This window comes from Cheilinus undulatus, linkage group 12 (genome assembly GCF_018320785.1).
Source record: "Cheilinus undulatus linkage group 12, ASM1832078v1, whole genome shotgun sequence".
Taxonomy (NCBI): Eukaryota; Metazoa; Chordata; class Actinopteri; order Labriformes; family Labridae; genus Cheilinus; species Cheilinus undulatus.
This window is the reverse complement of record NC_054876.1, coordinates 40,353,787-40,368,834: the sequence shown is the minus strand read 5'-3', so window position 1 is coordinate 40,368,834 and position 15,048 is coordinate 40,353,787. Positions and strand designations below refer to the sequence as shown.

At 38.9% G+C, this 15,048-nt stretch overlaps 1 protein-coding gene across 2 annotated transcripts in view; it reads right to left on the bottom strand.

Moving 5' to 3' along the window:
- Positions 1-4,903: 4,903 nt before the first annotated feature.
- The window catches only part of vps37d (VPS37D subunit of ESCRT-I), a 77,621-nt gene continuing 67,476 nt past the window's right edge, over positions 4,904-15,048 (bottom strand). For both annotated transcript variants that reach the window (XM_041801600.1, XM_041801601.1), the window contains exon 4: positions 4,904-12,912. In XM_041801600.1, coding sequence (XP_041657534.1) covers positions 12,373-12,912 — 540 coding nt within the window. In that variant the 3' untranslated portion in view covers positions 4,904-12,372. The remainder of the gene's footprint in view (positions 12,913-15,048) is intronic.

Sequence of the window (15,048 nt, the reverse complement as noted above, 5' to 3'; positions counted from 1 at the left end):
TCTATTTTCTATCCATCCATTTCTATACCACTTATCCCATTGGACTGGGGGGCAATTTAAGTCACCAGTTAACCTAATGAGCATGTTTTGTTGGTGGGAGGAAGCCAGAGAGAACCCACGCGTGCATGGGGGGAACATGCAAACTCCACACAGAAAGGCCCCGATCAGGAAGTGAACCAGGGACCTTCTTGCAGTGAGGCAACAGCGCTAACCCCTGCGCCACCGTGCAGTTGAGAAAATTAAAAAAGTAGTATGGCACATAACAGCCAGCTTCTCTTTTTTGCCCTGAACATTTTGAATGAAGCCCCAAATGTCAACTAGAGATGCACCATATTATTGGTATCATATTGATATCAGCAGTTGGGAAAATTTCTGCCAGTATTTACAGCCAATCAAACTAGCGTGCTAAGAAGATAAAAAAGTTTACAAAACACTGCACAAAGATAGTAAAAATCCTGAAACGTGTGGATTGTCTGCTAGTAATATGGTCATGATTACCATCTTAGTCTAGCATGCAAATCATATAACAAACCCTCAACAAAACATACAGCTTAGTAAGTTTTGCTTATAAATCACATGGAATTCATCAAGTAGTTAATATGTATTTTGAAGGCTCAGATTTCCCATGTGACATGATAAAATATACACCTGAGTTTGTAAAATGAGCCAGCTGTTACTGTTTTGATTACTATCCCCAGGTGTAAATCCCAGCTGTGATTTTTAGGTTCCATTAAAGCTTCACCCTTACAGAAAAGGTTGCTCAACTCTTTCACGCTGTTGTTCTTGAAATGATGTCTCCACTGAACGGTTTACCCGCACACATCGTCAGTTAATCAGACGCTCAGACAGAGTCTCCGCAGACCAGCTGGTCAGCTGCCAGAGGAACTATTCATCACATTTACGGTTTGTAGATTCTTAAACCACACAGAACGGAGCTGAGAGTGGCCTAATGTACTTTATATAAATATTTGATTAGGAGTTTCCTCAGCTGCTTCATAAAGAGTTGTTTTAAAATGCCCGGTAGGAAATGCCCAGGGCTGCATGTAACTTACTTTGTCAAATTAAAATCTTAAATTATCGTGACTCTTTGAGCTCTTCTCTGTTACATGTTGTTCTGCAGGAAGCCTCTTTGGTGGTTTTAACCACTTTACAACCCGTTTTATGCAGGTCCACTAACAGCTTTGCCTGCACTGGAGGGGCCCATGACCTAATTTCTCATCATCACTATTGTTTTGCTACAAATGTTAGCTCATGGTGCTTCTGCTTCCCTCTGTAGTGAACATTAGATCTTTTTAAATTGTCTGTAATTTTTTAACAATATAAAGGCTGGGGTCTCTATAAACTCTATATGGACAAAAGTATTCGGCCTCCTGACCATTACACTGTAATGACATTGCATTCAAATACATGTACTTTAATATGGAGTTGTCCTTTTTACAGCTGTAACAGCCTCCACTCTTCTTGGAAGGCTTTCCACAAGATTTTGGAGCATTTTTGTGGGAGGTTGTGCTCAATCATTCTGTAGAGCTTTTATGAGGTCAGGCACTGATGTTGGATGAGGCGGCCTGGCTCATAATCTCCATTCTAGTTCATCCCGAAGGTGCTCGATGGGGTTGAGGTCAGGGCTCTGTGTGGGCCAGTCAAGCTCTTCCACAATTAACTCATCAAACCATGTCTTTATAGTCCTCTCTTTGTGCACTAGGGCACAGTCATAATAAAGAAAGGCCTTCTCCAGGCTGTTGCCACAAAGTTGGAAGCAAAGCATTGTCCAAAATATTTTGGTATGCTGAAGCATTAAGACTTTAAGACTGCATCCCTATACCATTATACATCCTCCACCAAACTTCACAGTTGGCACAATGCAGTCAGGCAGGTAATGTTCTCCTGGCAACCGCTGAACACAGACTCCAAACAGAAACGTGATTCATCGCTCCACGAAACACATTTCCACTGCTCCACAGTCCGGTGTCAGTGTGCTTTACAACACTCTTTCTGATGCTTGGCATCAGACTTGGTGATGTGAGGTTTGCTTGCAGCTGCTCGGCCATGGAAAAGCATTCCATTAAGCTCCATGAAGTTTTTGTGCTTACATTATTCCAAGGCAAGTTCAGAACTCTTGGACTCAGCAGAGCATTGTTGACTTTTATGCACCATGCACCTTAGCAGTAAGCAAACCTGCTCTGTGGTCTTCTACTTTGTGGCTGAGTTGCTGTTGTTCCTAAATGCTTCCACTTTCTAAAAATATCACTTACAGTTGACTGTGGAATACCCAGCAGGGATGAAATTTCACAATCTGTCTTATTGCAAAAGTGGTATCCATCACAGTACCATGCATGAAGTCACTGAGCTCTCCACAGCATGACTGCATGGCTAGGTGCTTGATTTTATAAATCTGTGGCAACTGGTCTCAATTAAACACCTGTATTCAATAATCAACAGATGTGGCCAAATACTTTTGTTAGTATAGTGTGCCTAAAGCAGCTAGAGGGCAAAATTAACAGTGTTACAGCGCAAATAACGAAGCTGCTTTCATGTCTTAGAAAGTGAGCACATTATTCACTTTTTTCTTTGTTTTTGGTCTCCAACAATACCAGGGGGAGCATCAGGCTCAACAATTTCTGAATGGTGCACATTTTTCCACCAGATTTATGCTTAATTTTTCAGTTACTTTGTCAACTTTCATTGGAAATAGCCCTGTCAAAACACAGATTTTGTGTAGTTCTCCTGTTAGTCAATTATAGAAATGAGTTTTCAAGGTCTGACTTCAAACCAAGCCAGAGAAAGTAAGTTTGGAAAGTTCATTGCATTTTAATGAAATTTGTAACTTCTAAAACAGTTCCTTGTAGTGCTGTTGAATAGTCGATTGAAATCTGTGAGGTATGGCGAAATTTAGAACATCTGTGACTGACAATGTCATTGATAAAGTCCTATCAACATAAACTTATTTCAGCAAAAATAGAGGATATTTTTGTGTTGATCTCTGAGGTCCTTGAAGTATGAAATCAATGTTTTTTTCTTTACATCCTCAGTTTCTTTGCAGACTTTTCTTGTTTATTTTATTTCTTAATCTTTGTGGTTTTCTCCTCTGGTCCTCTGTTCAGCTCTCAGGTATATCTAAAATCTCCTGTGTTTCTGTAACCTACTTAACTTGTTGTCAAGAACTTTTTTAGACTTTGTGTTGAATTTCACTGTTAGTTTGGATGTTGACAAATGCACAAGTTGCTGTTTTTTGTAATTATGCTGGGTTAAATACAAACTGTTTTCCTCTAAGAGTGAAAAAACATCACTTTTTCTCTAATTTTCATTGGTTCAAAGAGTGTGGAAAATGAAAACCCTGTCTCTGGATCATTTAGCAGTCATTCTGACTCGGAAAGTCTCCGTCACAGAACATTATGGTTACCCAGTGAGCCTCCGACTCTGGAGATTTTATGATACCAGAACAGACTCGAGTGACAAAATGTCTCCAAGATCACAGCGCTGATGTTTTCCCTGCAAGACAAGAGCAACATTTTTCTCTTCCTAGACATCCTGATACAAACAACGTTCTCACAGAGACTCTCTGTCTGTCTCCTGCTGCACTGTTGTGCTTTAGCATGAATTAATGATAGAAACTGTGAGCATAACAAGCGTTTAAGTCACAAACTGTGACTTATTGTGATGGCTGGAAGGCTCCTTCTCATGCAAATTATTTCCTACACTGCAAAAAGTAAAACCTAAGGGTAAAATATATTCAAACAATGCTTTTATTCTCTCAGACATAGTATTTCTTGAAAGGGGAGTTTTTATGTCAAACATCACTTAATAAAAGCTTTCTCTCTTTACCTCAGTGAGGTATTATGTTTAAAGTTATTACTGAGAATTTTTTTTTACTTCTTTTGAACAATTTACTGCTTGAAACAAGAGTTGTCAAGATTTTATAAAGCTTTTTGATCAACCCTTAAAATTACATTTAACAATTTAATTGTTCTACACTGCTTATCCCATTTGTGGCCCCAGGGAGTTGGAGCCTATCCCAGCTGTCACTGGGTGAGAGGCAGAGTACATCCTGGACTGGTGGCCAGCCGTGCTCTCACTCACACTTACGGGCAATTTACAATCATCAATTAACCTAACGAGCTTGTCTGTGGTGGTGGGAGGAAGCCGGGGTACCTGGAGAGAACCCATGCATGCAAGGGGGAGAACATGCAAACCCCGCACAAAAAAGGCCAACCTGTGGCCTGCCATTGGCCACAGCACAAGCTGCTAAAGTGAAGGCATACAGGCCACTAATAATGGCATATGGCAATGAATTTGCATCCCATGTCGCTGCCTATTCAGTAACATGCTAGATGCTTCTTTTCCATCTTTGCCTGGCATATCTGCCTTTCTCTGGAAACCCTGTTAGGTGAAAATGAATCTGTATTTAGGTTTGTTGTATGACAGGTCACTGTGTTATGAACCCCTGGGTCAAATTTAGGTCAATAAAGGCAGAGACATCAGTTAATAACAGACTGTACTGAGATGAACGGCTCTGTGAGTTTATATTGAAATGTTAGAGGGGTGGGGTCATTCCCCACTGTGACATCACCAGCCCACATATTTGCCCCACCCAAATTAACCCCTAAAGCCTGTCCTATCATATTTGATACATACTTTTATGATGCCTCTATCTAATCAATATGATCAATAAATTACTAAAAGAAAATTCTAAAAACAACCTGATAAATGATAAAAATGCTCTCAAGTGGATTATCAGTTACCAAAAACACCTAATGTACAAATGGGATACAAAAATATGTCAAAATGTTAAATTTTATGAAAATTTGGGTTTCTTTGGATTTCAGTAGAAAGTGAAATAAACATTTCAGTTCCAAAAAATTAGAGTTTTCTGGCTATAATTTATGTATTCAGGCTTTAAAGGGTTAAACCCAGCCAGGAATGAGGTGAAAAACTTTCTAACAGTCTAAATCCAGAATTCAGCCACATGTAGATCTCAGTGTTTTTAAATGTTTACTGCAGCAATATTCCAGCATGTCTAGTGTGTTAAGACAAAAACTTTGGATTTCACTGTACAGGGTCTTTAAAGCTTTTGCTGTGGGGTCTTGAGTTAATTTGTAGCATGTTAATTTCTTTGGTCCGACATCTACCACAAACAAACTTTTACAAGTATTAAAAAATGAACAAAAATTATAATGATTGATTGAATTGCTGATGGTCTTGTTTGCTTTTGCAGGTCATCTGTATAAATATTGCTTTATTTTAGCCAGTCAAACCTCCTCACAGGAACTGTAAGGAATATTGTCTTATTTTAACTGTTGAATTTATCATAGCACAACTGGTTAAAAGGTGCATCTTAAATTAGAATAGATAAAATATTTTTAAATATTCTAATCAAACTGAGGAATTTGGTTCATGCTGGTTGGAAATAAAACAAAAGCATCTTTAATGAATTTTGGGCCTTTGACGAGAGATATATTTCAGTCATCTAATGAAAATCTTGGAAATCCTGGTTTTTATGCTCTCTTGGAACATATTACTGATATTATTTTTCTGATTTAATAGCTGCGTCCTTACCATGAGAGTTCACTTTTTGCAGCGTGCAGGGTACTAAACCTTCTTTTTATTCTGAATGGTTTCTTGACACTCCTGCAGATTAGTTAAAACACAAACAAAAATGTAATCTTGTTATCTTGTTTTTGTAATTTAGGGTCTTTTGGATGAGCTCCTTTTGAAGTGCTTTATAAAAACCTTTAAAAGCATATTTTTTTGCTCTGTTCTAATGTAATTGTGCTCATTTAAGCCAAAGAAAAGGTCCACTTTTAAGAAAATACACCTTGTGGGTTGCTGTCTTTAATGAGCTGCAACATAACACCTCCATTTCATGGCTTTTTCCTTATTTGAGAGCCAGCTTTTAGTGGATACCAAATCAAATTATTATTTAAACAGTTTGAGAGACTCCTGCAGGTTAGTTTGAATTAAAATCCATGGTCAAACCGAGAATACCTGCCACTCATAATATGACCAGGAGGGGGAATATGTCAGAGATGCGTTGAAAGACTGGGGACATGTTAAATCTTCCTGTAATGTGTTTTTTTTTCTCCTCAGTGTGGAATCAGGTCAAAGATCAGCGTCTCTAAGTTGACATTTTCTCCCTTCGACTGTGCCTTTTTTCCGTCCGAGGGGTTTCTGACAGCCACGTGCGTCCACTCACTCGTACTGTACTGCAGCTGCTGAGCTGAATCAGCTCAGCTCAGAGACGGAGGGATGGAAATGACTTGACTTGGATATTATTAGCTCGTCTTCACTCTCTGCAGCCCTGATCGGCTTTGACATTGCTCAGAATCATCTGGTTTGAACGCCTGCAGCCACGGCTCCTCCGTCTCTGATGCTGCGATGCGAATCATCTCAAATGTTTGATGCCGTTTGGCTCAGCCAGTGGACGCAGTTTATTTCAGTTTAAATACCAAAACATCATCCATTTATCTTGAAGACTTTATATTTTCACTTTCAAGAAGGCTGCTGGGATAAATCCTTAAATAGAAACGGACACACAATATAAAAGACGAGACAAACCAAACCACAGTCGCAGAAACAAGCACTTTACATTTTCAGAATATTTCAAACACATAAGCATCCAGTCTCACATGAATCATCTGGCCTGAATACATCTCAGTGAGTTTGTTAAGGGTGGAATCTTCTGACAACACCGTTACTAAAGCAGAATCACTCTCAGGATTTCAGCGATAACTCCTACAACGTTCACTCGGTCAAACATCACTGCAACAGAGGAATGTGGAGGTGATACGGTGTCACATTAGTTATGGTTGGAGTCTCTCTGCCACGCTCCTGTTAAAGCAGGCGGCAATATGACACCCATGAGTCTGGAATCAGCGTCACCCTGGGTCCATCTGTGCTTTAGGTTAAGAAGAGACACGACAGTCTGTCTCTTTGAGACCCTGAGTGAACACAGAACTGATGTTGGGTTGAAGCCAGTGACCAGTTACGACCTCGGTTTGATACTAAGGTAAAGAGATTTAAAGTCAAAGCAGTAGTCCAACATTTGAGGAAATATTTGCTTGTTTGCTAACTGATGGACAAGATAACTGATACTGTTTTTTTTATTTCGTTTGAAATTATACTACTAAAACGAACCGGACTTTGGGATCAAGTGCACTCAGATCCGGGACCGGGCCCCTAGTGTGAAAGCACCTTTAGAGATATATTTTTGAGCTTTCTCCCCTTATATAAAGAGGTAGATACTGGTGAGAGAGAGAGGGGAATAACATGCAGGAAAGGAGCCATTGGTCGGACTTGAACCCAGGCTGCCCGCAAACGTGGGGCTTGACACACTTACTAGATATTTACTAAATATAAAACTTCTAAGACCTTTAAAAAAATAGTATATTTGTTGTGCCAATTGGCATCAGTGCTTTTTGGATTTATGCAGACTTCATTATTTTTGATTACCATTGTTCTGATATTTTGCAAAAAGCCTCGTAATCTTTTGCATTTGAAGGCCAAATTTCTTCTAATTTACCTTGTGTAGATTTCATTAAGTATTCAGACATGCCTCATTCAAGTGACATCCAAGATCTAAGACCTCTGACAAGTATAAATGAGGCATTCTGTGACCTCAAGTTTTCAAAATCAAATTTAAGACCTTTTAAGATATTTTAAGGATCCAAGGAATCCCTGGATGAATAAGCTAAACACTTGAATTGAAATGCCTCTGCCTCCCCTTTGTCCAATTATTAGTATTTCCAATAATTCAGGTCTCGATCCTGTTCAAATGCCAGATCCAAACTGTAAAGCAGCTGCCTGCCTCTTGTAGTCGCTGTTGTTCCAGTTAATGTCTACTGCCATGCTGCCACAATGCTCTACTACCAGGATGTAAACAGCAATTGTAAACAAATAGCATTGATAGCATCTTGTAGGAATAGCATGGTTTGGCTATATTTTGAACTAGAAAATGGAGTTAAAGTTGTTTGTGGGAATGTTAAAATTATACACACAAAAAACCAATGCAATGATCAACCACATTCAGCACATGTGTGGATGCTAACCTGAAGGCTGGTGGTGCTAGCACTACTACCATCAGCCACAACCCCAGTTAACAGAAAACCATTCAGACATTCAGTTTATGCACTGATGCTGTGATGTCGAGTTAAATAAATAGTGCTCAATTTTGACTGTTTTCTTAGTGTTTTCTACTCACTAGTTAACTAAAGAGAATTACAAATTGTGGTTGAACAGATTTGAAATTAGTCGCCTAGGAACATCCCTACTTTACAGCTTAGAAATGAAAATGCTATTTCTTTTCAGTTCAATCTATACAAAAACTTCTCTATCATCACCAATAAAATTCTGCCTGGCAACCAGCATAGACTACAGGAAATCACTGCACCCTGCAAAGAAATGGTGCAACATGTTGTCTCCTGTAAAAGACATTGTTGAATATTTGCTCTTTATTCAGATACACTTGAAGGTACTATTGCCCACGATTGTTGTCATTACGATACAACAGGAGTGTCTTGCACTCTACAGGTGGAGGTCAGTGCTCTAAGAGAAGGATATGTCTACGGATTATTTCTCACAGGCATAGCCAAAGAAAAAAACTGTAGCACAAAAGTCACTTTTTGCCATATGAGTCACTTTTTTCAGTTAAACAGGGTGTAGTACTAGTCAAAAGAGACACAAAACGTTAGCAGCGTATGAAATTGTAAAAACTGCCTCTTATACTTCAGTTTCTTCTGTGGTTGTTTTTGAGTCTTTGAGTTGATGTGGGCTAACTTTGTCCCTTTTCCCAGTCTTTATGCTGCACTAGGCCAACACTCTTGTTTTTGCATTTACTGAAAAGACAACTAGTATAAATGCTCATTTATGCTTCTTATATGTATGAGGATAAATGCACCCTTTTTAAACAAGTTAGCCTTCACCTCGCATATTCTCACACACATCCTTTATGTTTCCTTCCATTAAACTAACATTCACTTCCTGTCTGCAGCTGTTTTGTTATTGTCAGTTCCTATGCTTGGGCGAGCTAACATCTCATACTTTGTTTTTAGTGCCTAATAAACTTGAACAAGCATCTCTCTGAAAGTTCCAACCTTTTCTAAAGTAGTCTTAGTTTTTGTGTTGGCTACACTGCTTGACACCATGATATCTGGTGGTATCACTATGTTGGGTCTTATCTGTACGTTTCTGGATGATGTGCAGAGATAAGGGTGAAATGAACATAGTAATGACAGAAGGCTCCGTATGAACCCATTTGCTAATCGGACATAAATAGAGCATAAATGAGTCTTTAGTCTTTGCAGATATCTCTCAAATAAGTGCATTAGCAGAGATGCTGAACTGCTCCTTACCCGCTTAAGGATTTTTTAAAAGAAACCTTTATAACAGAAGAGTAAATTTACATTTGACTTAAAATTCAAGGATTTTAGCAAGGGACGGAATGCTTGCAAACCCTGATGGCAAAGGCATCAAATAATAATAAAAGTAGAACAAGAAAGAAACTAAATTAAAGATTTAAAGCAGGAAAAATAGAGAAAAAACATTTCAACCCAAACTCCTCCAGTTTGGGGAGAGAATATCCTCAGCAAACAGTGATTTTATCTAACATGACAAACAGGGTTCACTGTTTAAAGGTCAAATCACGTTGGTTTACTAATATTTGGCACGACATTAATAAAATGGGAAAAGTTTTAAGGACACTATAAAACCTTTCACCTTAAAGAAATCATCAGTGCTTTAAAATCATTTAAACTTTGAACGTATGTGCTCTGAAAATCCATCTTTACAGAGATCCTTATGTAACTGGGCACTGGCCTCAAAAAGGCATTTTCATGTAAACTTTGTTGAACTGTAAGCATGCACTTATGAGTTATTAATGAATAAAATGTTTGTTTATGAGCAGAACCAGGAAGAAAAGCAATCAGCGGTGTTTCCTTTTGAATGCTGAGGGGTGGATAATGAGAAAAAAGGAGAGTGAAATGAGAAAGGAAACCTCCTAAACCACATTATGTTTGACTGTGAACCCGCAGAGCGCCGGCATTCTCATAGAGATTAAAATCCTCTCACTCTGCATCTCAGTTCGGGGGTGGTGGAAAATAAAAAACACTGGCTGCTTTGAAAGAAGAAGCAGCTCTTCATTTAGCACGGTAAACAAGAAGCTTTGAAGTCAGTCATTTAAAATAGGATTTACATGAATAAATAAATTGTTTGAGCTCCAACAGTGTTCATGAAATCACACAAGAAGGCAGGCGGCTCCGGGTAATCGCCTGTGAAGGCGACTCATACATGACACTGCAAATAATATTCAGAGGCTATACTGAGGGAATTGTTAATAAATACCACCCGCTCTGTTTGGTTTGCATTTGAACTCTTCTCTGTGTCATCTAATATCAGCATTCATGATCCCGGGAAATGTTCCGAGTATGAATGTCACCGTTGTATTTGATAAATTAAAAACAAATCAAAGTTCATATTAAACACTTTATTGATGCCGTCTTTTATGTAATTGGCTCTTGGCATCTCACAAAGCTTTTCTCTGTTGTATGAATGAACAATGATATCTTTTTTGCAGCTGATGGTGTGCTTCACAACCCTGTGCTTCACATATCTCCACATAAAACACAAGTTATAATAAAAATAACAATAAAATTAGATATAACTATTCAACTTTCATGTCTGTCAGGGATGGGGTTCGATAGCTTTTTTATCAAATGCAAAAAATCTAGTAATCAAGTTTGATTCAAATGAGAAAATCATAAAAACATTTGAATACGTAAAGGCATAAGATGTTTATCCATGTTTTTGTTGTATTATTTGGCAGAAATGCTCCAGTGTTGAGCTTCATTCTAAAAATGACAGCATGAAGCTTTATGAAACTTTATTTTTAACTGTTCCAGACTGATCCTTTATCCGCTGCCACAGTGTTGTGTGTTATTTCATCTTGTAAAGTCAACAAAGGAAGCTTGGGCAAATCAAATATGTGGGTGGTCATTAAAAAGCTGCCACTAAAATGTCGCTTGTTTGATTCTATTGTTAGTTAAGCTAATCCATGTAAAACATGTTATAAAACATTGTGAATAGTGACATAAATGATAATAATAAAATAATTGGTAAAATCTTTAATATCAACAATATTTACATAATATTTGATAGGTGGACATCTCTGTTATAGTGAGGGACTTTAGCACCTGATAACACTGTAGCCCCAAACACCCATAGGATCTGTGTGCAGAGTTTACATGGTAATAAACACAAAAAATTCATGTTACCTTGCCTTTAAGAGATTGACAAACTGCTCATTTACTTCCTGTTTGGACTTAAGAATAATAAAGTAATGGGACACATGATTGGCAGTGTCTTTTATTTTGAAATTGATCAGATGCTATAAGCATTCATGTGTCCCCTCTTTTCTGGGTCGATCTGCTCTGTTTAGTTTGACAGGTGCTGGAGGTAAGGTACATGGTGTGTTGTTAACTCTGTAAAGCAAATTCTTCTATGCATGGATGCTCCTCGCTACATACACTTGTCTTCCCTTCTTGATACAGCATCTTCTTTATAAAATCTTTTTTTTTTTCAATATTTGCATAATTATTAAATTGTCATGATTAAATTTTGAGCAGCATGGCAATAGATAAGCAGCCAAGAAGCTGAGCATCTGCATACACAGGATCAAAGGTGGACCATGCCCGTCTCATATTAACTCTGAGCAACGTATCCTGACAGGAATCCCTCTTTTACAGCATTACGTGTTTTTGATATTAAAATCAAATGATACATGCCTTTTGATTAAAAGGCAGGGAAATCACAGAATTTCACGGGTTTAAATTTGCATGTAGTACTATTCCACAAATCCCTCTCAAATCCAGTGGAAGTCAGAAGCGGAGCGCTGATGTTTTATTTATAAGTCGCTTATTAACACAGACTACCTTCATCTGTCAGAGGGGGCGACTGTCGTCCTGGATTAACCCGAACATCTCTGCTTTATTGTCAGTGTTGTCACAGTAAAGGCAGTGGCAGTTCATATAATATGCCACTGGTTTGGTCTTTACATTTTAGTTATCAAAAATGAAATAAAGTTAGGATAAATAATATGTTTGATAAGAGATTCAGTAGGGCCTAAAGATAACTGCTATCGAAGCCCATCCCTGCTCCTCTCTGTCTGTCTGTCTTTACCTGCTGCCTGCTCTCAGGTGTCTCTGCTCTGAGTACGTTAGAGTGTCATGGATGGAGAACAGAAACGGACGTCTGCAGCGCTGCCTGTCTCTGGATCAGTCTTTGCTTACATGATTGTGACAGCCACTGTTTGGTTCCACGTCTTGGAAGCCCTCTCACACCGGCTTTAATCATCCTCCCTCTTCTTCCTCCTCCTCATCCTCCACTTTATCGGTATGGTGGCTCAGGCTGTTGAGGGTTGGGCCTGTAAAGCTGCTGCACCCTCACGGGCCGCCCATTCGCAGGCCAGCCGCCCGGTAACTGTCCGATGACCCTAAGGCCAACTGGCTGTCCGTGCCCCGGGAGCGGGGTACTAGGGCTGAGGATGTGGGTCTGTCCTGGTTGAGAATCAGGCGGAGGGGTACTACTTTGAAAGCTTGGAGCCGAGGCCGGAGGAGAAACAGGGTAATGAGGGAGAAGGATGGCTGGTGTGAGGCCGTAGCGTACCTGGAACACTCTTAGCGGTCCTTGCGCTACAAAGCCGTTAGGCCTCTGCGGCTCCTGAGGCTGCTCCGAGTCCTTCTTCACCTCAGGGACTCTGTTCTCCTCCACCCGTTTGGTTTTCCCCGTCTGCCGCTTGGCCTGAATGACCTCCTGCATTTTCTCCGCTTGAGCCCGGCGGATATGGTAGGTCTTCCTGGAGCTTTGGAAGGAGTCCAGAAACTCATCCAGGCTGAGGTTTCCCTCCATGAACTTCTCCAGCAGCTCCTGTGAAGCAGGACAGACAAACAAACCGACATCAGCAGACAGGACGACACACAAAGGGAGGTCCCACAGCGGGGAGTCCTTCAAACAAACCCCTCTAAGTATAAAGAGGATTTAATCAGCTCAGGGGTGTTTACCCACGAACTATGGCATAGTTTGTGAGCTGGGATACTTCACTGTAAGTACACTGTACAGAGCTAACAATGGTCCATGTGCTGCGACTGTTACATTTGGCAGAGCATGAAAAGAGTGTGATCAGTGTCTGTATGTGTTCCCAGGATGTGAAAGCTGAGTGTGAGCCTCGTCTGCTTTAAGACAGAGGTTACATTTATGAAGTAATCTCTGCATAAACCACACTGTTTTTAAAGCCTATTCTGATTTAGTTAAGCTTTACAGGCCTGGGACTAAAAACAGAAGGCCTTTTCACATCTTAGATGTGAATAAGTCACATTCTGCTTGTTCACAAGGGCATACAGTGGCACAACTGTAGTCAAAACACATTATGTTTACATATATACACTTACTGTAAGTAAGACACTGCTAGCTTCCTGGTCTTCATAATCAGAGTACTTACTACATTTTCTAGACCAAAACCCCACGCTTTCTTATTGATAGTATCAAAAATGCAGAGACTTAGAAGCAGCTTCAGATCTTCAGTCATATATTCAACCCAAAGTGAAAGAGAGAGACAGTGCAGAAATGTTGCAAACATATTTGTGCAAAAACAAGGAAGTCGCTTGTCAGAATTTGTCCTTCTGATCTGGCATGATCATAAAGGGTACCTTAAACCTTCTTGGAGCTTTTGATAAAAAAGTCTTAAGCTGTCACAACACTTAAACTATTAGAGTCCGTGTGACCTTAGGTTCACAAAATCTTTTGTACTTTTGACACCTTGTGCTTAAAATGATACAATGTTCCTTTTTGATGAGTGATAATATTAAAGCAATAAGTAACAGTCATATCGTCATCTTTTAAACTAAAGCAGGTGCAACTGATTCCCATAGCATTTTTTACTTAACAAAACCAAGACAGTTCTCTTTACTTTTTGTGTGTGTGTGTGTGTGTGTATTTTTTATTTTTTATTTTTTTAAAGTAAACTTATTTTATCCACCTTATTCCTGGCCCCCATGATTCTTTGCATGAAATATGGGCGCAACTTCCGGTCTGTTCCATCTGAATGGGACTCCGCATTGTAACAAGATGCCAAACATGATTATTAGAGCAATTTAGACATTAAAACATGTAAACTTCATCTGTTCCACCTCAAATGAGATTATATTATTATTTCTCTGCCTCTGCTAGTGAGTATGAAGAGACGACATTACCTCAGAAAACCTAGACAAGCATATTTAGCTAACTTTATTAGCTTCGTATCAGTATAGTAACAGACGATCACGTTTTGTTAAAGGAGTTTGGACATCACCTTCAGATAACATTTCTCTATTTAGTTCTCTATTTAGAAATTCTTATTTCACCAACTAATCCCTCTTTTAAATGTGGGAATTATGTTGATAAAAATCTTTATGACTCAGGTTATTAACTCTTCAGCTTGGTGAATGTCTAGTTTTGTTTTAACAATTAATGATAAATGAATATTGCATGCATTGCTGCTTAATTAATTTAGACAGTGAACAGCATGTTTGAAACACTGTAGTTAAAGACATATACATGACTTTGTAATGTTAACAGTACCAGGAATGGAGCAACAGGTACTGAGCATTACAGAAAATATAATTCAAAACTTTCAGCTACTATAACTTTACCGATTTAACAAAAATAAAGCAGTATTTATTGCAGCAAATATTTATTTATTTCAGAACAACCACTGTTGACACTAAATCACTTTGTTTAAAGCCCTTGGAAGAATCATGTTTTTGCAATTATTGTCACTGTACAGGAATTTCCCCCCACATTAATAGCTAAAGTGGAGCCCCAGGAATAAGGTGGTATCCACCTCATTTACTTATTTACAGCATACAACATAAAAAGTGTGAACATGTGATTACAAAAATATAACAACATTTACAAATTCAAGGTGAATTCCTATCGAAACAACTGTCATTTTTAGTTAGCCTCTATCGTTATCCGCTGCACTAGAATACAGGTATTTAATGTACTTCCACTTAAGCACCGGAAGTT